This window comes from Denticeps clupeoides, chromosome 2, assembly GCF_900700375.1.
Source record: "Denticeps clupeoides chromosome 2, fDenClu1.1, whole genome shotgun sequence".
NCBI classification, from domain to species: domain Eukaryota; kingdom Metazoa; phylum Chordata; class Actinopteri; order Clupeiformes; family Denticipitidae; genus Denticeps; species Denticeps clupeoides.
In genome coordinates, this window is record NC_041708.1 from 30,165,499 (window position 1) to 30,190,008 (window position 24,510).

A 24,510-nucleotide genomic window follows, 5' to 3' on the forward strand; every position below is an offset into this window, starting at 1 on the left:
GCCTGTGCCAAGGCTTTAAATGACAGCGATGTGTTTTAGTTTTGAGGCCATTGCGCTGTAATATGCTGTTTGTCTCAGCGAGAACATGGTGTGCCTGCCAAGCGCTGAGGACTTGGGCAGCTGCTTGTCGCCAGCCACTTCGACTTTGCTTCAATGTCAAGCCCAATCTGATTGGAAGAGACACGCTGCGAATGCTCAGTGAGCGCACACCTGTGACGGCAAATTTGGTATTGGGTGTGCCAAGAGGCGCTTTTATGCTGCTTTTGCTAATAGGTTTGCTAGGTAATAGTAAATTAAGTAAATTAAGCAATACAAAGAGGAGCAGCTTTACTGGCACAGGTGCACTGTGGTCAGCATAGAAGAGACTGTTAGAATCTGTTACTTCAGATTAACAAAATAATAACTCATTTTAACGAAAAAAAAAAATTTACCTCAATAAATAACAGTAATTAAACCAAATATTGTAATCCTACTAATGTATATAATGAATAATATAATGTAAAAAGAATATTATTATTAATTATATTATTAAACATGATTATTATAGCTTTACATTTTTTAAAATACCCATTTACTGAAATGACTTCAAACTGGTCATGTTATTTATAATAATGAGAAATCATTACATTCCTGGGTCCAACAAAAATATGGTTAAAGCAAATCGGAATAGTTAATGATAATCAGAAGGTTGCCGGTTCAAATCCCGATCGGCCAAGGTGCCACTGAGGTGCCACTTGGCCGATCGGTCCGATTGGGTAAAGCACCGTCCCCAAACACTGCTCCCCGGGCGCCTGTCATGGCTGCCCACTGCTCACTCAGGGTGATGGGTTAAATGCAGAGGACAAATTTCACTGTGTGCACTGTGTGCTGTGCTACTGTGTATCACATGTGACAATCACTTCACTTTAACTTTAACTTTAACTTAACACTAGAACTCCCAGGTTTTTCTGACCCCCCCTACCAGAGGAAGGCCAAATGGCCCCTTGATTTGAAACTAAACACGCAATCACTGACAGTTGGTTCCTATTTATTTGTAAATGGGTGTCCCATTAGAATGTGTCACTCCCCATCCCCCCATAAAAAACGTGTAAAAAAAATATTTGGCCCCATGTAAAAACAACCGAGCCACATGGCCCCTCTCTGGTAGAGCTAGGGGGATAGGGCCAAATGACCCCTCTCTCGGAGTGTAAAAAGCATAATTGTTTTTTTAATTGTTTTTTTACTTTACTAAAATGCTATTCACATTGCGGCAATGCTAAAATGTTAGGTGTGACAGATTACTTCAATTTTTCTAAGTGTACCTTTCATTGTCTTTTAAATAAGCGCAGACACACACAGAGGTTCCGGACAGGGTATGTTTCATTATTCTTTGGGTTGAGATGGTAGGCCATTTGGACCCGGCTAATAATCAGCAGATCCCATTAATCTCAGACCAATGCAATATTAATTTAGGATATAATGAGCCCGGGTCCTGGTGGGCTATGTGGCAGCCCGCAGGTAAAAATAGCTCAGACTTGGACACTTATCAAATGCCAATGATGAATATTGATTTAGGTTGATAAGACCTCTGCGTGAAAGCTGTTACATGCACTACCTTCTTTCACCTTGTGAAATAGTTACACCTGAGTAACACAGGACTACGACAAGTCAGACACACTTAGACCACGAGCTGAGAAAATCAAGTGTTCCAAGTATTTCGTTCAGACTTATTGACCACCCTCGTGCAGTGATATAAAAAAGAAGATTCTGCTTGTTATTTTTTAATCAGAAAAGTACCTCCTGCATTCTCTCCATAGCACACACAGACACTATTAGGTTTACTGTGAGAAATGAAATACAGGTAAGGGCAGGTTTGAAATTCTATTTCCCTACCCATTGCAGGAAGCCCATGACGCTGTCCCAGATTCAAAACAGCCCTGCCTTTGACAGCTGCAATTACAGCTGCTGTTTTGGCGGAAGACGCTGGCCGTAACACCGGCCCCCTGTTGGCTCACTGCATTCCCGCCACCTGCTGCTGGAGCCTGGGCTGGGAGAACACGCCCAAACCCAGTCACCTTCAGCCACCAGGCTGGCTCTGGTTCAGGAGACAAACAGCATGAACTAACTCGCAGTGGGAGGGAGCGTGAGAGAGAAACGAGAGTGAGCACTTAAAAAAAAGATAAAAGGGGGATTTGACCTCCTGGGACCTGTTCAATTAATAAATAAATGCATGGGTCTAGTGAAGTAATTGTGTAGGAAAATGAAAAAATATGTGTCACTGGAGTCGTTAAATAAGCTTTCCAGTGTCAAGGTCTTTACCAGGGTAGTCCAATGGCATTCCCAAGAGAGATGTAGCAGCCATACAAAAAATGAAATAAAAATATATACAATAAATTCAATATATAATATATACAATGAATATTCAATAAATAAAGATACTATATTCCAAAAATAAACAACATTTTTTAAAAATCACACAACGTCTTTACCATTAAATGACCTTCTGTGGATTATTCAAAGTTCATGGTGCATAATGGTACATAGTCGAGACAGAGTTGACTACAAAGAATCCTGCAGTACCGCTTTATAAATAAAAATAAACCAATGGTGTCAAAACCATGACTCAGATCTTCTGCAGGAATTGAATTGAAGAACTATCAAGTATTATATGCAGCCCTGGTGAATATGACCTCATTTGCAACTCACCTTACATTGAATTGCATATTAATTGCACATATTCATTTAGCAAGATATAGATTGGTGTTTTGTTCACTGTTTTTCTCTCATAGCCCGAAAAAAATGTAGTATTTCTAAGACTGGGAGGGAGCAGCTATTTGCACAGCGTACACCAAGACATAAATGTAGAACTTAAGTGCTCCATTTCCTGTCCTTTCTTTCCCCAAATGATCACCATCATTAACTAGGACCTTTTTAAGGACAGTCTGCTGCGCACTGGCTCTGTGGAGGCTATTTGTGAGCAAAACAAGGGATGAAAGCACTGAAGGGAGAGCGCAAGAGTGAGAGAGAGTGAGTGTGAGGGAGAACACAGCTTTCACTCTTGCAGAAATGGCCCTCTGCAGTACACCGCCACCTGAAACCTAATGAGCTTCAGCTTCAGACAACACACAGCACAGAACAGGACATGCGGTTTCAAACCCTGCTGCTCATTAAAGTCACATCCCACTCGAAGGCCACACAAAACAAGTCAAGCTCAGTATACACAGCACCGGGCGGAAATTGCACATTGTATAAAGGCTATTGCGAAAAAAAAAACATTTAAAAAAATATGATCTACATATGGGTATCTTTTTTTATCCCTGCCTGTGCACTTTAATTGTGCACAGGCAGAGACGGTTTATTTGGTGAACAAATCGCCAACAAATCCTGAAGTTTCTGATGTTGTTGTGTAACCTTTGCAGAGTAAATTATTCAGTCCTCAAATCTAAATCCATATTTGAATTTCTACTTGTGCTGTTCCACTTATAACATTTGGGTCTCACTGCTTTGAAGTATGGTTGCTTGTTAATTAAGGAAGAACACAAGTCCACAATTAGATCTTTTTTTATTTACAGGTAACTAGACATTTACAGCATTTATCAGACGCCCTTGCCCCAGAGCAAATTACAATCAGTAGTTACGGGGACAGTCCCCCCTGGAGCAACTCAGGGTTAAGTGTCTTACTCAGGGAAACAACTGTAGTTAGTGGGATTTGAGCCTGTGAATTTGTGATCTTCTGGTTCATAGGTGACAGACTTACCCACTAGGCTACTACCCCCCCCCTAATGCTGGCATGTCCTGTATTTAATACATAATAGAACAATCTGTACAAGCAAACGGTGAGAAAGATGTTTGACCTTGGCCCAAACAAAAAGAGTGTCCGTCCTTGCAGTAATGCCATCCGTGGATATGGAACGAGTTCTTTGCTGGTTCACCATCTGCTGCACATTTACGTTCGCATTCCAATTAAAGTGAGTGTGTGCCGCCCTGATTCCAACGGATCACCTGAGCGTTGTTTTTTTGGGAGGTTGTTCCCATGACTTATTCACATTGCACTTACACTTTTAAATAATGCCCAGTCTGCAATAATTCCGTCGCAATTTTCCACAGTAGAAGCCCAGTGCGACTGACTAGCATGCTGAAAACACACAGATTATGTCCTTGAAGCCTTGGTCGGTATAGGAAAAAGGAACTCAAAAATCTGTGCTTACAACAGCACGGTCACCTCAAAGTGAAGTGCCCTCCAGCCCACTCCAAGCTCTCGTGAAGTATGTTCCCTCGAGTTTCAGAAGCAGTTGGCATGAGAAGGTTTCCTGTTTCTCACAGGTTCATTTCTTTTGGGATACGCAGCCCAGATCCCTTTTTTTTACCAGAAAGTGTTTTATTAGAGTTGGGAATTATATTTTTTTAATGCATCGATAATTGGGAAATTATCATAACAGCATCCAATTGAAATAGCTTTCAATAAGGAAACTTATTGAAAGCCATCAGTCATCAGGTCATCAATGTATAGAAGATCTCCAAAGAGTATTACTCCAAACTATATTCAATGAAAAGACAACTGAAAGCTCACATATTAGGTGTCTAATTGAAATGATTTACATTTACAGCATTTACCAGATGCCCTTATCCAGAGCGACTTACAATCAGTAGTTACAGGGACAGTCCCCCTGGAGCAACTTAGGGTTAAGTGTCTTGCTCAGGGACACAATGGTAGTAAGCGGGGTTTGAACCTGGGTCTTCTGGTTCATATGTTACCCACTAGGCTACTAACACCCTCTTATGGTATATGATAAATGTATTCTGCAAAAACATATTGCTAATATATCTTCATAGAAATATTGTAAAATCCATACATTCAATGAACTGACATTCTCTCATGATCCATATTAATCACATGACTTATAGATGACTGTCAAATGACTGTTCTGGAACATTCTAAGACAAATTCTGTAACCCATTATTGGTTAGCTACAAGGGTGACCAATGAGCATGAATTCATGATGTAAGCGCTGCGGGATTGCTGGTGGCAAGAATAGACACGGTGACCTTTTCCTGACCTTCTGAGCAATTTTAAAGTCACAGTAATGCAGTGAACTCCGGGGAGAATGAGGGGAAAGCCTGAACAGAGACCTCACCCAACCTCCTAATGAACGTCACATGGGATCCCCCGTCAGGACAACACAGAGAACAGGAACTGTGGGTAAAAACAAGCGAGCGGTTTCTCCACAGTGTCATAAAACTCTGGCTCTGAGGGAACTGATTTGCATAAAATAATAATGAGGACATATGAAAGAATCTTGAGAGGGCAAGAAAGAGGGAGACAATGAATATTATACTGTTTAATCAGCACTTCATATGAATTTGCACACCACTCCTGCCACCGTACGCTGCCTAAACGTGAAAAAATCGAAGTAATCTGTCACACCTTACATTTTAGCATTGGCGTAATGTAAATAAACCGGCTTTTCAGTGCAGCAGCAGACTCAACTGAATGCTCACGCTGTCCTCATTAAGACACACGACACTCTGGAACGTTCTCGATTTTTTGGTCGAAGCGCACGGCCAACTGCTCCCTCATTTACACATTTCTGAAGAAAACCTCAAACCGCAAGCCACAGATGACCCGTAAGATGGCCAGTGGTGACAGCCAAATATCACACTCACAGAACTGATCGGGACATGAAAATCCCCACACACTCAGGCAGCCATGCCATCTGCAACTTTGCGCACGTGCAGGGATCGTCATGTCCCACTTTCAGCTCCGGCGTCCACTCCGTCAAGACCATAGTATTCTATTTTCCACACAGAGTTGTGTGATGCGTCATTGTGGTTAACAGCAGGCCGCACTTGTCTCACCTGCTCATGTCATGCTGGCAGGACCTGCAGAAGGCGGAAGGCCTGTTTGGTCGCTCACAGCAAGCAGAATGTGTCAATGTGGGTTAAAGGACACAAAGGCCATCGATGGCAACCTGTCAAATCATTTAACACACACATACACACACACACACACACACACACACACACATGCAGGACCATCCCAAGCCGAAATGTCTACAGATATGCACACACCATCAGCCTCAAAGACAAGAGCAGGCAAAAGATCAATGCTGGAGACAGATGTTTGCTCTCCCACCTCATCCATCCTGAAAGTCAGCTGACTCCTCGTGAACAGCTCAGCAGCTGCAGTTCACCTGCGACCCCCATCAAAATGGAGTATATGAGGCCACTTGTCCCCCGCTATCACCCATCAAAAAAATACAATTTCTGTCATGGATGCCCGGCTACCTTCTACTTCCCCTCTGCGCTGAAGTGGACGTGAAGGGCCACTAGATGCACAGAGCAATCAAAGCAACGAATGCTGAAATGGTGCAATTACAAATGATAAACATTTATATGGCCATTTATATGGAGCGTTCAGGGCTGAACTCAGAAGGATGATCATGCAAGGTGCTTTTTCATCTGTTCAGTTTATTAAAATGCTCCTTTATTGTGCTGAGGAGCAGGTGTGGCTGCATCAACTCTGTACACCAAGGGAAATGTATGAAAAGCAAATGACATTAAAATACATTTTCAGTAGTGGCAGATGGAGAAAAAGAATATTGTGCAATATTTCTAAGTAGCCTCGTGAGCGCAATGTCGCACAAAGCAGGTTTCAACGCGCTTTATCAGCGCTAGTGGCTAGTGGCTAGTGGCGCCCCAACTGAACGTTTATCCAGGTATGACAGCAAAGACCCGAGACCCTTCGGAACCCATGGGGGTTCGTTCTGGACCATGGTGGCGCATCAGACATGGAAACAGGCCAAGATAAGCCGAAACCTGGCTTTCCAGGGGCCGACATGGCAGCACAACCTTCCAGAGCGGTGAGAAGGGCTCTTATCTGTCGAAGCACAGATGGGAACAACAACAAGGCCAAAGCCGGCCATAAATTAACCCTCTGAGACGGTTCCTGTCCTAGCAACGACGTGAAAACAGAGCTACGGGCCTTCACAAGAAGGAACGCTATGAGGATACTCAGTTGCTTCACACCAACCAGGATTGTTCAGTTCGGCATACAGCCGTTTCAACCACGTTTCCTACAGTACTAATATTCAGACGCATCGGGATTAGATGAGCTAGACAAAGCTTTTTAATTAACAAAAGCATCAACTGGACCACACTGCGCATATTAAAAAAAGTACCGTTCTACTTATAGCCTTGGGGGGGTATATATCCTGGGCACAATTCTATTTTGGACTGCTCTGAATCACGTTAAAACTGATTAATGCGCAGATTGTACCAGCTCCGAATTAATGCAGCAAACGCAATCAATGCAACCATAGCAACACGATAAAACAAAAGCAATGCCAGTACAAGCTAAAAGCTCATTTCTTTAATGCAGAATTGGTCATGTAATATGATTTGCCTAATAAACACGTGCGTGGACGTGGACATTTTGCTGCTATTTTTACACAGGCATGCCAGTAAAGCTGCTGTCACACAATCAAGGCAAAAGAGATTAAATTCAAAATCACAGTGGACAGGAGACCAAATGCGTGGAAAGCATCTCTCAGACTTTGTGTTCCACTGTGCTTTTTGGGGAGGCTTTATGCCCATCTGGCACCTTCAGACGGCTCTGGCTCTGAGGAAACTGATTTGCATAAAATAATAATGAGGAAATATGAAAGAATCCTGAGAGGGCAAGAAAGACAGTGAGACAGGACGAGGAAGAGTCGTTATACTGTTTAATCAGCATTTGATACGAATTTGCACGCCACTCCTGTCACCGTACACACTGAAACAAGTGACCACTGGCTAAACCTAAAAAAACTTGAAGTAATCGGTCACACCTAATATTTTAGCATAATGTACGTAATGTAAATAAACAGCCTGCTGCAGGGATGGAACCTTTGTTGCCTAGTTTAAGGTGGTAATCTGAGCCAATTTCACTACAATAATGGTCAACATGTATGATATTATCGTAATGTTTTTCAGTCTTGGCTCATGCAAATAGTGACCAATGGATGAGCTTTACGCAACAACAACATCGGGAAGAAGACACGGTAAAACCATAGCCTGAGACTAGGCTGTGACATGCCTGACTATAAACTCTATGGCTTGTCTTTGGTTGTGAGAGATGTACGGCTAGCATAAGACGTCACTTTAAGACGCGAGTTGGGTCAATATCTGGCGACTGAAGGTCAGATCATATCGCTGACATCTTTTTCACACTCGTGTCTTGCAGTCACACCACATTGGGTGGGTGGAACACTCCTGGTAAGTGAACTCTTGCCCCGATCGTGTTCACCTGTGTCCGTGTGTGTTGTCTTTGCTCTGTCCGTCTGGCTGTGGTGGCCTAGCGAGTAAGGAAGTGGACTAGTGACTGAAGGGTTGTGGGTTCGAAGGCAACTGAGGACCCCTTGATTCATGTACCGTCCCCACACACTGCTCCCCCGGACGCCTTTCATGGCTGCCCACTGCCCACCAAGGGTTATAATGGGTTAAATGCACATTTTGTTGTGTTCTGCGCTTGCTGTGTATCACAAGGACAAAATCACCCTCACTTTGTCTACCTTGATCAGTCTACCCCCCGTGAAGGTGAGTGGAACAGTTTTATTTCTGGCCCTCCTGCCGTTGACTCAGTTTTTTAAGTTTACATTTACATTTACAGCATTTATCAGACGCCCTTATCCAGAGCAACTTACAATCAGTAGTGACAGGGACAGTCCCCCCCTGCAGCAACTTAGGGTTAAGTGTCTTGCTCAGGGACACAATGGTAGTAAGCAGGATTTGAACCCGGGTCTTCTGGTTCATAGGCGAGTGTGTTACCCACTAGGCTACTACCACCAAGTTGGTGCAATGGCATGATTGCCATCATTGTTAGGATGGAATATTTGGTGGAACCGTTGCATCTTACGCGACCGACCCTTCAGTCTAACAAATTTCAGATTTAGTCTTTATTTTCCCGTATATCACTGATGTAGAATATATGCTAAGACTTCACATCTGTCACACCACACTTGGTTGCCAATGAGATGTCTCATGTTACCGTAACGTCCACCTTGAGCTGAAAACGCTGCTGGTGGAGGCGTGGCCACGGCCGGTGGAGGGCCGGTAAATGAGATCAGGCCTGTATGCGTGCATCGCTCAACGCGTTTCTCCCCCGGAGATCCATTAAACTGAAACACTTGGGGGGGGGGGTTGTCTCTGCTGAGAGCAGAAGCCATTTTCTACTGCCACCCACCACAGACCCGCGATGGAGCAGACACGAAGTACCGACGAGGCTGAGACCAGGGGCCGCTGCGCTCACCCCAAATGATTCATCATGGCATTCATCTAAGCAGTCATCCGTCTCGGTATTAGTACGCACCCCCCCCCCCCGGTGTTTGTTACCATCTCCTGTGACCATCAGTCACACCATCCGCGGCCTCCATTTGTCTCCGCGCCAACGCGTTCGCATTCTTGCATCGATTGATCTCTTCGTCCCATAAATCTAACCGGTTTTGCTGCGCGCAGCAGAAGCCCCGTCAAGACTTTTACGCGGGGCGCGCGGACGGAAAGCGGTGCGAAGGCCCGAAGCCAGCGGTGGAGACGGGATTGAGAGACGGTGGGTGGAGGGATGGAGGAAGAGATGATTAATTTCACGCGGCTCCTCCACTGCCGCGTATTTATAGCCCAGGTACGTCGGGTCGCTGTTGCCGTGCGGAGCGTCTGCCTCCCACGCACCCAGACACAGGAAGGCGTGCAATTCGCCGGGGGGCTAATTAAAAAGAACGCACCAGCACGCACAATCGAAGCAGCCGAGCTCCTGGATGGAGGGATGGGGTGGTTTGAAAGTTAAAAAAAAAAAATTACGATAAAAATGAACAACGAATTCGTCATCTCTCAGAGGAAATAGACACTCTCCCGTCATGAATTTCAACCACCGCCTTCCTGTTTCCTACGGAGGAGAGGAGGGGCAAAGGTCAGGAGAGACCAGACAGCTGGACAGACAGGCATGACGGTAAACGCCGGAGAAAGTGGGGGAAAAAGAGTCAAGACAGCAAAAACACGGCCACTCGCTGAGACATGCTGACGAGTAAAGGAAGTGACAAAGGGACAGCTTTGGAGTGTGTGCGTGTGTGTGTGTGTGTGTGGAGGGGAAAGACGGAAAACAGAGCAGAAAAGAAAAAGAAGCACACAGATGGCTGCCGAACAAGAACGCCCTGAATGGTTTTTTTCCACCTCGTCTTCCACACATTACAACGCATTATAACTTGTCACAGTGGGAAAAAGTTCCTGCCGCAGGCCTCTGTGCGGTAATGGCCCCAGACCCACGGCTGACCTTTACTCTCAAAATGAGAGTAAAGGTCAACCTATTGAGGTGTAAGGTTGTAAGAGGTTTTTTTTTTTTGTGTGTGTGAAATGCAGGGTAACTGGTGGCTTCAACACGGGTTCCTCTTGAAGAAGCAGCCTGGCAGATAGCGCCATCACTCGCCTTCCTCAGGGGCCTTTTGATTTTTCTACCGTTCCAGGCACGTTATAAATTCAGGAGAATCCGTGGAAGGGATTCGTGGCTACAGCATCTCCAGCTAAACGCGTTCGAAGTTGATGGAACGTGTTCCGCGTCCACAAGTTGACACTTTTGAGTACAAAGTTGTTGCACGTCTGTGTGTCGCGATCAGCACGGGACGAACTCACCGAATTTGTTGTCGCCGGCGAGTGCGCGGAGCGCTAAAAGCAGGAAGAGGGTGAAGCCCAGAGCAGCCATCCTGTTCGTCGTTCGGCGGCACCTCCGCTAAACCCTCATGGCGGCTCGCGGCGGGCGGTTCGCTCGGCTCAAATTCGGCTCCGGCCCCGGGGAAGGGTCGAGGTGGACGGGGGGGAGAGGGCACGGTCGCTCCGCTCGCATCCGAGAGAGGATTCAGCACCCCGGACAGCGGCGCGCCTCCTCGAGCCGTGACGTCACGGTTACACGGGCGCGCGCCCGCACCCGCGCGCGCGCGCGCGCACGTGACCGGGACGTTACCTGCAGGCAGGGCCCGGAGGTCACTAACTAACTAACTAACTAGCAATCTAACCAACTAACTAACTGATAACATGGTTTGGATGTGGTTAGATTTACCACTTTAAGAAAAATTAAAAATCTTAAATTCAGAGAATTCTTTTTAACAACGTTTTTGGCACTGTAGCCAGCCTGGCCCATAACATTAATTTATCACCATTGGGGTGGTAGTAGCTGTAATGAACCCCACTTACTACCACTGTGTCCCTGAGCAAGACACTAAACCCCGAGTGTCTCCAGTGGGGGACTGTCCCTGTAACTACTGATTGTAAAGCACTCTGGATAGCTGATAAATGCTGTAAATGTAAAAGTTTTATAGCTAGATTGCTAGTCAGTAATACATATAGTGGAGTAAATTTTTTTTTTAAGTTTGCCCCCTTACAAAGAAATGATCAGTCTCTAATTCCAATGGTATTTTGAGAGACAGAACAATAACTAAAAACTTAATTAGCATTTTAATTAATGTAATGTTCCTTATTAATCAACAACATTTGGGGCATCGGGGCAGTGGTGGCCTAGCTTTTAAGGAAGCGGCCCCATAATCATAAGGTTGCTGGTTCAAATCCCGAGCCACCCAGGTGCCAATGAGCAAAGCACCGTCCCCACACACTGCTCCCCGGGTGCCGGTCATGGCTGCCCACTGCTCACTAAGGGTGATGGTTCAAAGCAGAGGACACATTTCATTGTGTCACCGTGTGCTGTGCTGCAGTGTTTCACAATGTACATAGAACCAATTAATCTATCCAGAGGATCTGCAAAGAGGAGTGGGAAAAAAATCCCCATGATATATTTGATTTTGCCACCAAGTACTAAAGCATGTTCTGCAAAGAGATCAAATACTTGAAATTTGCATTTGAAAATGCAAATTTATTTATAAAAAAAATTCTGGGTTTTTGTTATTGTTTTGTTTCACTGTACAAATAAACCTTCCATTGAAATTAGAGACTGACCATTTGAGCAGGGCTTTACCAGGTTGAACGCAGGCAAACCAACAAACAAATATAAATATGTCAACAAACTTTTAATGAATATCTGAATCTCAAATCAATACCTTTCAGAAATCATTTCATATAGTGTCCCATCTGTATGTCATTTGACCTAGAGTTCATAGAGTTGGGTGGTAGTAGCCTAGTGGGTAACACACTCAGCTTCAAACCCCACTTACTACCATTGCGTCCCTGAGAAAGACACTTAACCCTAAGTTGCTCCAGGGCTGACTGTCCCTGCAACTACTGATTGTAAGTCCCTCTGGATAAGGGCGTCTGATAAATGCTGTAAATGTAAATCTAGTGTTCTGGCCTACACAATCTTTTGTGCTTCTTCTTCTTCTTAAAAAAAAAAAACTTTCCCAGAAGAGATCAGCAGTGATTGCCCTTTCAGTGTCCTCATTTCAATTTGTCCAAACACATTACAATGACTGGGGTCTGATTTGATTTGATTCAGATTGACCACATTTCCCCATAAAAATACTACAATAGAAAGTGACACTGTAGGACAACGAAATCCAAAATAAATTCAGGAATCAAACCAGAAGCTTGTGCAGAGCCAGAATCGCCTTTGCTAGAGGTGAAATATTAGCTGTATCCCAATATTCAGCATGGGTGGTAGAGGGTTAGTTCTTTCCAGAAGAACTTCTATTTATATTCACTGCCACTCAGCGGGAGGTGGGGGGACGGCCCTGCTCAATCCCCAGCTGCACCAGAGAGCTCAGTGTACGTGGAGAGCAGCTAAATATGCCCACATGTGCATGTACACACACATGCAAGCCCGCACCTTGAATAAGCAGGCAAGACCTCAATAAAGACGGACAGTAATCCAGCATACACAAGATATTAATTTAATTTCAGGGGTGTACAGCTGAGAGTTGGATACAGTTTATATTGAAGGATGCATAAAGTGATAAAGGGAAATCAATGAGCATTTCCTTACCACAGACTGACATACAAATATAAAAATGGGTCAAACCACACAAAGGCAAACTAGATAATATGTTCAATAGAGGAATATATTTATTGTTTAAATGATGCAATGATGTTTGCAATTGTACAAAAGTATGATAAAAAGCACAGACAACATTGTCAATATTATGAAAGTGTATGTAATATAGGAAGCAATTTTTTTCCCCCCATCTGACCAATGATTCTTCAAGGCATCAGGATTTCATTTATAGTTCTCACTGAAGACTCATATATCAATCTGAAGAAGAAGAAAATTAAAAGTACAAGGTGAGAAGTTGATGGTATCATACTACATATGGCTCAAAGGCAACACGTCTTGATGCGTTAAACTTTGGCGTGGACGTTACAGAACTTGCCAGAAATGAACAGGCCTACCTCTGAATCTCTTCACTATTCTCTATGGCCCTGGCACGCTGGCACTGCAGCTGCCGCTGTGCAGATGTAGCGACGTACTTCAGATCTGCCTTAAACTTGCCAGCTGCAGAAACAAAAATGGTCAAAAACAGTGACCTGCCGCAGGTGCATCCCGACATGCTCTTAGTAATTATTTTCCTACATTTTTATATATTTTGAGCTCCAGTGTTACTCACACTGTCTGACAACGGTAAGGACATGTGTGACAGCAGCCAGTCCTGCCAAGCTATCTATCTCTTCTGAGTCCAGAGACTCGGCGGCTACAGAGAGAAGAGACCTAGAATGCATTCATTGGTTAATGAGGTTGGAACCACGAGCCAAACACAATTACCATGAAACAGAAAATGAAAGATAATGGCCAGGGTCTATACCTGGTGACTGCACGGGATTTAAGGACTGCCATTAAAATGACACTGGAAAGAGGTGGCAGGTCTTTAGCCGTCTCTGGTGTTATCACCTCCTCCACATGTGAGATCTGGGAGTGGAGGGTATGAGACAAATGCTGTGTTCACAAATACCATACAACATGATCACAATTCATTATATATCTCATTAAGATCCTTATTAAGAATTGAAAATGGCAATAAAATATGAAGCCAAATACACTGCAGATTCTTGCAGACCATGCGGAAAATAGCAAGCTTTTTTAAGTGATGATAAATGATGGATATGATATGAATGATATGATTATGTATATCATGGATTAATTATGCTTTCAGCTTTCATAAATTGTATTGCAATCTGAGTGCATCATAATGGGGACCAATTAAGCCCACAAAAATAAACTGATGCATTAACAAAATCTGCAGTAGTTATGTATTCATAATGCACATTTGTAACATTTCTGAAATAGTTATTAACAAAGATATTCTAAAATATGTGTTTATTGCAGAACCTTGCACACGGCATGGCTAGTCTCTACAATCAGAGCAGCAAAGAGTGAGGAGAAAACACCACTGTGTCCCTCAGGCCAGACTGACACCCACTCCTGCGCCACACTCAGGAAGCCTCCCAATGCATCCAGGGCAGAGTGACAAACCTGCAGGGTTAGAAACGGGAGAGGTCGCACTCTAGATCTCTTACACACATAAGCATCCTAACACAACAGGACAGAGGTGGCCTAGCGGGTAAGGAAACACTTCACTTCACAAATCACTAAAATGTTATGATTATGAATATAATACGGGTATCTAGCAAATATGTGTGCAATCATGCATCAGTATACAGTAAAATACAGACCTTACATAAAATAGGTTCAATAATTCATGACATTCACTAGGAGCCTCAATAATAACATACTGACCTGAATGTTCCACTCCTGCACCATTAAAAACAGGAGCTTCATTTCAGGGCTGTATTTTATCAGGACCATATCATTTTTCGATTTGATACAGAAGAGTAGTTGTAACAGCATGTGTGTTTTACTGCACACTTTCCCGGTTCTTTTTGCAGAAAACTCAATAGAGCCTCTGCCATGTTGCCATGGTGACCCCCTGTCACCACTGCCGCCAATGCTTCTCCTCACCTGCTCTCCCTCCTCTCTCTCTTTGCGCAGTCTACCCGCCAACACCTCCAGGGTCTTGTGGAAGATGTTGGTTATCACACCAGTGTGGACTGACAAAGACTCATTCTGCCCTGATGAATCTTGGGACATGCAGTCTGTAGCCACCATGGTGAGAACAGACAGCAAGGGGGGGATACACACATAACCCTTGTCTACAAAAACAGAAGAGAAAACACACACACAATATTTATTCGAAAAACTGACTTCTATTGATAATTGCAAAACCTGACATTGATAGTTACAAACATTTATAAACAATGCACATGCTACTAGTCAATAGCTACAGGTGCACAAGTGTGTACAAGTCACTGGTGTGTATGTATTAGAAGTCCTACCTGACAACAAGACCCTCGAGCACAGGTCCAGGGCTTGACCTTTGAACTCTGCGTCAGCCAAGCCAACATTCACCACATCTCTAAACACAGCCAAGCAATTCTGTCAAAAACACAAAGGGATAGACATATTTTATTTTGGCCCTGCCTCAGTACTTGGGTGCCTGACATAATGACATAACTGGCATACAGCAATTTTTCATGGATGCTTTAACCACAATATCAAAAAATATTAATTTTCTACATAGTTTATGCCACAAAGCTTTTGCACAGAAAAAGGAAAATTGCATCTAATAGTATAATGGTGGTATGCAAATGAAAATAAATATGTAGATGCAGAGCCACCCACTGCAGAAGGGAGAACGGCAGCACATAAATGAGATGAGAGAACATGGGTACAATAGGTATGTGAATAAAAACCAGTTATAATAAATGTTTGTTATCAAGCGTTTCACATACGTTTCAGTTCTCAGATCTCTTTTAACATGCATCTTGACTATCAGGTTAAAGCAGAACACAATATATGAAGTGAAAGTATTTGCAGATATAACATTTGCACATATATTAAAAATAGTTATGGATGAAATCAAAATAGGATCTGTTCCCACCTCCACAACACTCTGGGTGAGCTTCAGCTGCTGTTCTGAAATGCCTCCATTAGAGTCGTCAAAGGCAACCATTAAAGGCAGGATCCTCTCCGTTACCCATGCTGCTGAGTGCTCCAGATCAGGCAGGAAGCCCCGGTCCTCTGGGAACTGAGAGGGGAATCAGAGGGAAGCATTAAGCTCTAATGGTAAATGAAGCTGTCGATCACCCTGGTGTACCACAACATCACACTAATAAAACAAGGAGAAGGTGAGAAGTGAGGGGGGAGCTTTAACTGGGGTTAAACCGAGATCAGACCAAATGGGCTTTACAAAAAGTGCAGAATCCCAGACACCCCATCAGTATATATACAACTTTCTGAGTAAGGAGCTGAAAGGTGGCCTACATGCGCTGAAGGACAGATGATTCAAAATGAAGACCAACTGACTATAGGACTCACTCTGTGGTGCAGATGGATGCAGAGGCGACCATGCAGACTGAAGGCTCTCAGTGCAGTCTCGGTGTTGGGCGCACTAACATCCTTCACACTTGTGCTGACACAAGAGTAGAGCACCAACTGCACACAGGCACACAATGTTAATAAGCTTCATGAGACAATTACATAACAGTTGACAAGTTTATATAAGTTTTAATAATCTGTATTAAACATTTGTCAAAAAAGAAACACCACTTTCTACAATGCCTACTTTACTGAAATTATGTAATTAGGCTATTGCTACCTCAGCAAAACAAAGCATATTCTGCAGAAAGGCCCTAGCACAGTGCTTTTAATGAGGTGCATGATTTCAATCCACTAGGACGTAAAAGCATTTTAATTGTTCTCCAGAGAATTTAAAGTAGCTCTAAATCAAAACATTTTTAGGTACAAATACTAGGCTAAAATGACTACAAAATACTGCTGAAGAGATTAAGGAATTCTGAAATGCTGAGTCATACCTGTGAACATGTAAACTACACAAGGGTACATATTGCTAACTATGGCTACTAAAGGAGAATTCCCAAAGCACCTTCCAGGAGCTCAGGGCCTTGAGCAGCTGTTTGAGTTTGCCCATGGGCAGGGAAAGGACCCAGTCACGTGTTCTTGGGTGGGTCAGTATGTACTCTAAGTAGTCCAGCACCAGGTCTGGCTTGGCCTCCACCATATCCTGCACACGCACTCGGCGAGTAGAGCTGTTTTTATCTGCTTTGCCCTGAGTAGGTGAAAGACTCTGTATTAGATTAGTAGCTTGGTAAAAGCCAAGTCACATTTATACATAATTCTGACAATACGGCTGCTAAAATAATATGAATCTAAATGAAAAGAAATAAAACAAGTTAAGCTATTTAATAACTAGCATGAAGCATCAACAATATACAGAAACTGTACTATAGTAACATACAGAGGTTTTGGGGAGTGCCTCAGTCAGCCAATCGGTAATGAGTTCCAGGATACTAGCTGCCTGCCCCCAGCTGCACAAGCAGTCTAAAGTGAGACTGTACTGAGATACAGGAGCTCCGACCTCCAACTTCTTCAAACGGGACAAAACTCCACAGCTAACCGAATGAAAGAGGGAGAGAAATTAGTAAGTGGAAGCACTTGCACAGTACATTGGGCCGTGTTTCTAAGAACATTTAAAAATAAATGTTGTCCTGACCTGATTGTGGGCACAGATGCTGGAGGCAGAAGGGAGGCCATGCAGAGGAGGGGGACATTGCAGGAGCGATCATCCTGAGCCAAACACAGTGAGACACACACATTTTACACATATCAATAAATTACATCTCAATGTACATAACTTGTGCTAGTTAAAGTATTTGGTGGATTATGAATAGCAAAAGCAAAGCCAAAAAATAAAACCAATACCTGAAAGACTCTTAGATACTCTGGCAACACAGAGGCAAACTTTGCAACAACATATTTCTGGGCCTCGTCATTATGCTGGAGGGACTTTTCAATGCTCCTCCACAAGATCACAATGACCTCCATGAGACGAGCCATGGATGCCGTGTCCCGCACTGACAGCACGTCATCCAGCACCTGCCAATCAATATCGCATTCAGCGAGGAAATTGTTTCTCCAAAAACGTATTTACAACGTGCTTCGTTAGTTGCAGAGTTCAGGAAATGAATAGGAAATCATGGGTGAATGTTAATTCCTGGCCTGTATGAGTGGAAGGTTAATGGCGCTGACATCAGCCTCACATTGTGCTGAACTGTACTGAATGGGTTTCAGCTACAGGAACTGTTCATTAATTGTAGTGGGATATGGTAGAATACAGTCCAGGTCATTCCAGATTTTTTACTCTGAATTAGCTTTATTTTATTATATCATGTTATATAAAATATGTAATAATATGATATAAAAGTTCATTCAGGGTACCAAAATTTATAAAATATCTGGAATTACCTGGACTGTATTTTATATATGTATTTAGAAAGGTTCTAAGCAAAGCACCGTTCCCGCACACTGCTCCCCGGGTGCCTGTCATGGCTGCCCACTGCTCATTCAGTGTGTTATATTTTGGTGTTATAATATTTGTTATATTAATGTGCTATAAATAAAGCTTTTATGAATTTTTATGAGAAATACTCTTACACTGGTGTTTTCCTTGTTGGTGGAGCTGGTGTCATTGGGGTCCTCCTCCCTGGCTCTCTGGATGCAAACATTAAGACACTTCCGAATGGCAAGCATGAGTTTGGCTAAAGTCATAAGTAAAATAAATGTGTTGAAATATTCAGAGAGCACACACTCATGAAACAAACATTCCTGCATATTAATATTCACTCACCCACATTTGTAGGGGCGGTATACAGATGTACATACTGGTAGAACTTGCGGGCTGCTTTGGAGTTCATTTGAATGAGGGTGACACAGCGCTCACACCAGACTTCTTCTGATTGGTTTACGGGGAAAAAGGAGTTGAACAGAAGGTCCACAATTCGCTTACACACAGGGGGGGTGTCCCTCTCCAGTCGAGCCAGGAGGTGCTCCATGGAACACACCTTCCAGAACTGTAGATGACGCACACAAACACAAATCTCTGGATCTCAAAAATGAACTGATTCTTAAAGGTCCCCATCATGAAAATTATTCTAACCCAAGTTAAACTAACATTTATACGTGTTTCCCTAGCCTGTATATGGCACTGCATTGGCTAGAAATGGCGATATGTATAAAAAGTGCTTTGGCCATTCTGCTTCACCGTTCAGACAGCAGCAACTCAAGATGATCGGATATGGAATGTCTCCCCTCATGTCACAATACGGGGAAAGGTCATCTCCCCTCATACTTTGCCCAGAGAATTTCCCACCCTCCCCCCTGAAAAAGGACCTCCACCGACCATCAAGGCTTCCAAATATGTGAAGCATTGCAGTTGCTTGGTGATTGGATGCACAAATGAGCACAAATGTATTTTCTTGGTTCAGTCACGCGGGACCAGTGGGTTATTTTCTGAAAAATTGTGTGGCTAAAAGGGGCTGTAATTCTGCACCATGGCAGAATTTTGGAAAGAGACTTCAGATATAGTATTATAAGACATGTATATATAGCATTATAAGACATGTATAAAAGCAAAAAAGAATTTAAGGGAAGCTTTAAAGTGTAATCTAACATTGTACTACTACTTTGTAGTAGTGAATTCATTTCCAAGATTTGAAAGTTATTATGGAAAGGCAATCAAAAGCCATTAAGAACTATAAATGTACATGACAAGATAAGACTCAGGATTGACAAATAGAAATGCACCAAATGCACCCAAGAAAATTATGCATGGATGACTCAAGGTAGCTTTGATACACATATATCTGCCCATTACACACACACAGAACTGGCTCACCTTTGCAGCTCGAACCGCTTTGATCTTGAGCAGAAAGTTGATGAAAGCTACGCGCACTTTCTCTGAACTGTCGTGTAGGCTGGTTCTCAGCACTGGGAGCAGGTTCTCCATCACAGCATGACTCATGTTGTTGTCCAGGATGACTGACATGCACTACACATCATAGACACTTATTTCATTATTTACTTACCATAAATACCTGCCCATACAAGAAAAAAAATAACTAAACTGACAGTAGTGATTCTATATTATCACAGGGGATTTTACAATAAACTACCAATAAAACATTTACCAAAAACAATAATGTTTCATTTTAGGTCAGGTTCAATAAAATCACATACCATGTAGACTGAGCACCTCACATCAGCTGAACTGGTGTCAGTGGCGAGTTGCAGAACCAGTTTTTTCATGAAGTCAGTGAGAATGGTGGAGGGGATGAGCTCCCAGCACTTAGAGAGGATGGTGCAAGTGGCCAAAATTGCAGAGGAGCGCACCAGTGGCTGTGGGTCATCTAGCATGGACTGAAATGAAGCATTCTTCCGTTAAAGGTTTTCCACATCTGAACCAGTTGAAGATATCAAGCTTCTTCTCTCTTTTTTTTTTTAAATATTAAAATCTCAGATTTAAGATTAAACGTTTACCTATATTTTAAAATATATAAACAGAGCAATTCTATGTTAATATGGATGTAGGGCAATTCAGTGCGAGACTAATCCTGAATTAAGAACCACACACCACATAAAAAATTACTATGACTTACAAAAACTGCATCCAGCTGTTTCTGCACCACCTGGTCCATGGTCTCGCTGCTCATGCTGGGATCCTGAAGAGGAAAAGCTTCAGCAAGAAGCACAGTGGCATTGGCTCGCACCTCTCCATTTGTGGCCTATGCAGATCAGAATTGAGGATATATTATTTATCATTATCTATTCAAATTGCATTACAAGATTGTATTCTGTTAAAACATTTAAAATAAAACATTTCTACTGAATTGGCTAGATTAAAAACTAAAAAACGCCAATGCAAATTAACAGCAAATTTACCATTGACCCTTCAAAAAAGTTGGTGAAACAAACCAATGGAATAGATAAAAAAAAAATGCCCAACACAATCTGCAATATGACAATAAATGCAATTTAGATCCACATTCAACATTTAATTATATTTTAATTATAGTCATCAGATTATTACAAATTGGGATAAACCTTCAGAGATAAGATTTATACCTTGAGGGCCCTCCAGAGTATGGGCTTGTAGAGTCTGTACAACATCTCGTCAATTCCCGATCTGAACTTCTGCTTGTGAAAGTATCTTAAAATCTGCCAGGGAGGGAGGAAACCTTCAGCACATCAAACTGTGCCTTTATGAATAATTACAATTTGATACCTGTGTGTTCCAAAGCTTTGCATGTTAAACTGAAATCAGCACAAGTTAAAATGAAGATCATTACATCATATTTTATCAGTAAACTAAAAATATATTGATTTATATATGTGTGTGTGTGCATGCCCTTATCCAGAGCGACTTTATTACAAACAATCAGATCTTCTGGTGTAATAAAAATGATAAACTCTAGTCACCAGGCTAAATAGAAAATGCTCAAACTAATTCTACAAAACATTTCTTATGTATTTATTTAAAATATGTTGCCCTGTCTGTGCTTATGCGCATGAGAGTACAACCCTGGGCAGAGGCTACAGAGGCTGTGGTGTTCCAGCCCACCTGTCGGACTTTGGGGAGCACAGGCGAAGTCCTCAGCAGGAGGACAGCATGCTGCATAAAGTCTTGGATGCATGTGGACTCAATCTCCTCAAGGAAAGTACCAGAAGCATTCTTCCATGCCCGGAAATAGATCTCTGCCACATGCTGTGTGGCAGCCCTTAATAAAAGACAAATACGCATTTTGAATAGCTTGATTAGAACAATCCTAATAAAATAAATGAACTCAAGTGACTCACTAAGATGAAACCAATAATGAATTAAAGGACATGGAAATTCAGCCAGCATGCAGTCAAGAAGTCATACAATGACTGCAATTTTTTTTGCAATGATGTAATTAACAGCAGAGCACATGGCTACTTAATTGAAGTCAATCACGCTTCAGTAGCAGTGAGTCATGCCAGCCTGAGACTTGGTGCCTAAATCAACTTAAAAACAACAGGTTCTATAGTGGAGATGGGGGGAAAACAAATGTAAATCACAAAAGGGTCAGCACTCACTTGGGTATGAACTGGAGCTGGTTTTTGAGGGTTGAGTGAATCATCCTGATAAACTTCACATTCCAGCTGAAGAGGAATACTAGGAAACGCTTCCCCTAGAGGATAAAGCAGGTTAAATGATGAGGGACAGACAGAGAGAAGGCAGCTGACAAGCCTACAGGCACATCCGAACTAATGTTCATGGAATTGGAACCAAACATGTCTACCTCATCTCGTTTGATGTGATTGCTTTGGAGGCAGCACAGGAGCAATAGGTTGGTGATCTGTCGACCTTGTTCAGACTCAAAGTCAACATTCAGCAGCAGCTCATGGAAACTCCACAGTCTCTTCACATCAGGTACCTGGCCATGTTAAACCCACACCAGATTCCAATCAAAAAGGTTGAATTTCACATTCAAACTGTGAAACAGCAAAACTGTACATTTACATAATCCAAAAATAATTACACATTAATGTTTTATAACAATAGGGGATATTATGTGCAAAAGATAAAAAAATATGCAAATGCATTAACAGCACATTAACATGAATGGCACAGTGAAGAAAATTAAGAAAATGTTCAATTACCGATTTCTTCAGGCAAAAGAGGAAGGTAGTCAAGCCAAGCTCTTCTTTACCATGTAGGCCTTTCTTCCACCAGCACTCAAAAAAACTGTAAATGCTCTGCTGCAGCGCCCCCTCTGACTCAGGAATGGAACTCAACAGGTCTAGGGAGCGGATAATGTAATCACGGTAAACACCTTCCAATGCAACAGATTCCCCACAATATGTACATTTCACTGTCCGGAAATCCTAACCAAATTGTAGTTTGTCTAAAGTTCTCCTTTACTTACTTACAGTTCATTTGTGCAATCTTTATTTTAATCTGTACACTTACAGTTACTGATCATTACTGATATTAATGTACATACAGTATTTAATAAAATTAGGAATTAAAGGTCCCTTTTATACTTGACTTAGTGGTGACCTAATACTATATCTGAAGTTTCATTCCAAAATCCAGCCATGGTGCAGAATTACAGCCACTTTTAGGCAGTTCCACAATAAGATTTTCCCGGGTTGCACCATTTCAGTGTCTGTAGCTTTAAATGGCAATGAGGAGGAAAGAGGTGGGACGAAGAAGTGAACGGCCTATAGAAGTGAGTGGGCATTCACGGAAATGTCACCGGGTTTAATATATATAATGTTTTTACATCCAATTACAAAGCAACTTCAATGCTTCATTCATCTGAAAGACCTGACGGTCGATGGAGTTATGTTTTTTAGGGGTGGAAAATTCTCCGGGAGGACAAAGCATGAGAAATGACAACATAAGGGGAGACCATTACACCTGTTGCCATTTCTAGCCACTACAGGTCCATAGACAGGCTACGGGAACTCGCATTAATGTTAAATAATCTCCCAAAGTGACATTGTCATGCCATGGGACCTTCAACTGATAAGACCAATTTACTTTTACAAATAACATAATAATGTTGTTCACACTTACAATGCAATATCCATATTAATATTTGTAAAGTGGTGTAAGAGAACATTACAATATTACAATTGGGATACATACTATTCAGCAGGTGAGCGCACTGCAGTAGGGTGGTGTAGGTGTCTCCATCCTGTATAACTTCCACAGAGGTGGTGGCCACTAAGGTCACCCCCTGAATTACCATCATGGTCCGCTTCTAAAAGGAATGAATAGTGGTAAAAAGGTGGAGACAATTCATTCCAAACAACTCCGATGACAACACAGATGGGATATTCTGAAGTCAGCATGGACAACCCCCCCGCCCACCCACTCACCAGAGCTGAGGACCCATCCACCTCCATGCCCTCAACAGCCTTCTCCTGGGGACCAGCATTCCAGCTCTCAGGGGGACAAGCGGCCACAGTGTCCTGCAGCAGCTTGCAGAGTCGCGCCCAGAGTCCCTTCCTGGAGGCCACCTCCAGCTCCTGCAGGACTTCCTGCAGCTCGAACGGCTCAGATCTGTCCTTCTGGTCCCCCCCCAGACAGACAGACAGGCGCATGAATCGTGGCATAAAAACGCACACCACTTCACCGTCGCGTTCAATGAAATGTCCGCTACGGAAGAGGGTTCTTCTTACGTGAAGCTGGATGAAGTTCAGAAAGTCCTCCGTGTTCTTCCTGCAGACGGAGTCCAGGAAAGCCCCTCTTTTAGACATCGTTCTGTCGTCCGCAACGCGAACACCGAAAGCAATTAAAAGCACGTTATTATTATTATCATCATGATTACCACCACTTGCCAATCGCGTCAATCTCGTGTAGTTTTCTATTCGCTGTAAATATCACGCTGTTTCCATGTTGACTTCATACAGGAAGGTATTACCAACTTGCCGGCAATTTTAAGGCTAATTAAATATACAGAGTGAAAACAATATACTACATTTAAGGCATCGTGTCCATTATTAACAGAATATATATATGCGCGTGTGTGTGTGTGTGAAAAGGACAATAACGTTACCGGTTTGACAGCCCGTATGCCGTTCATTCCCCGCGCAAATTTCAACTTCTTCTTCGTGTTTTTCCCCCTTCGGTTGAATACCGGTTTACCGCCCTCTACTGGCCAGAAGTGGAGTGGCGTGGCACGTTT

The 24,510-nt window shown here is 42.8% G+C and overlaps 2 protein-coding genes across 2 annotated transcripts in view; both read right to left on the minus strand.

Annotated features, from left to right (window-relative positions):
* The window catches only part of ptprn2 (protein tyrosine phosphatase receptor type N2), a 152,165-nt gene extending 141,256 nt beyond the window's left edge, over positions 1-10,909 (minus strand). Inside the window, exon 1 of the mRNA XM_028970236.1 lies at positions 10,636-10,909. Coding sequence (XP_028826069.1) covers positions 10,636-10,705 — 70 coding nt within the window. The 5' untranslated portion in view covers positions 10,706-10,909. The remainder of the gene's footprint in view (positions 1-10,635) is intronic.
* Positions 10,910-12,851: 1,942 nt separating this feature from the next.
* ncapg2 (non-SMC condensin II complex, subunit G2) lies at positions 12,852-24,484 on the minus strand. Its single transcript, XM_028970235.1, has 27 exons — positions 24,382-24,484; positions 24,005-24,086; positions 23,702-23,893; positions 23,469-23,583; positions 22,475-22,614; positions 22,114-22,248; positions 21,908-22,002; positions 21,411-21,567; positions 20,915-21,007; positions 20,449-20,574; positions 20,030-20,209; positions 19,689-19,841; positions 18,642-18,864; positions 18,449-18,552; positions 17,717-17,890; positions 17,508-17,581; positions 17,253-17,406; positions 16,881-17,063; positions 16,313-16,429; positions 15,876-16,022; positions 15,271-15,370; positions 14,897-15,087; positions 14,267-14,410; positions 13,743-13,846; positions 13,548-13,648; positions 13,333-13,435; positions 12,852-13,195 (listed from the first exon to the last, which is right to left on the minus strand). The coding sequence occupies exons 2-27, from the start codon at positions 24,080-24,082 to the stop codon at positions 13,144-13,146; spliced, it is 3,435 nt and encodes a 1,144-aa protein (XP_028826068.1). The 5' UTR covers positions 24,083-24,086; positions 24,382-24,484; the 3' UTR covers positions 12,852-13,143.
* Between the last annotated feature and the right edge of the window lie 26 nt (positions 24,485-24,510).

What these genes read in the sequence shown, in the direction of transcription:
- ncapg2 (XM_028970235.1), bottom strand. Translation starts at nt 24,082, where the DNA reads ATGTCTAAAAGAGGGGCTTTCCTGGACTCCGTCTGCAGGAAGAACACG. An exon ending in CTCGAGGGTCTTGTTGTCAG is followed by an intron (nt 15,088 to 15,270) that starts GTAGGACTTCTA and finishes CTGTTTTTGTAG; the next exon opens with ACAAGGGTTATGTGTGTATC. An exon ending in CCTTACCGTTGTCAGACAGT is followed by an intron (nt 13,436 to 13,547) that starts GTGAGTAACACT and finishes TTGTTTCTGCAG; the next exon opens with CTGGCAAGTTTAAGGCAGAT.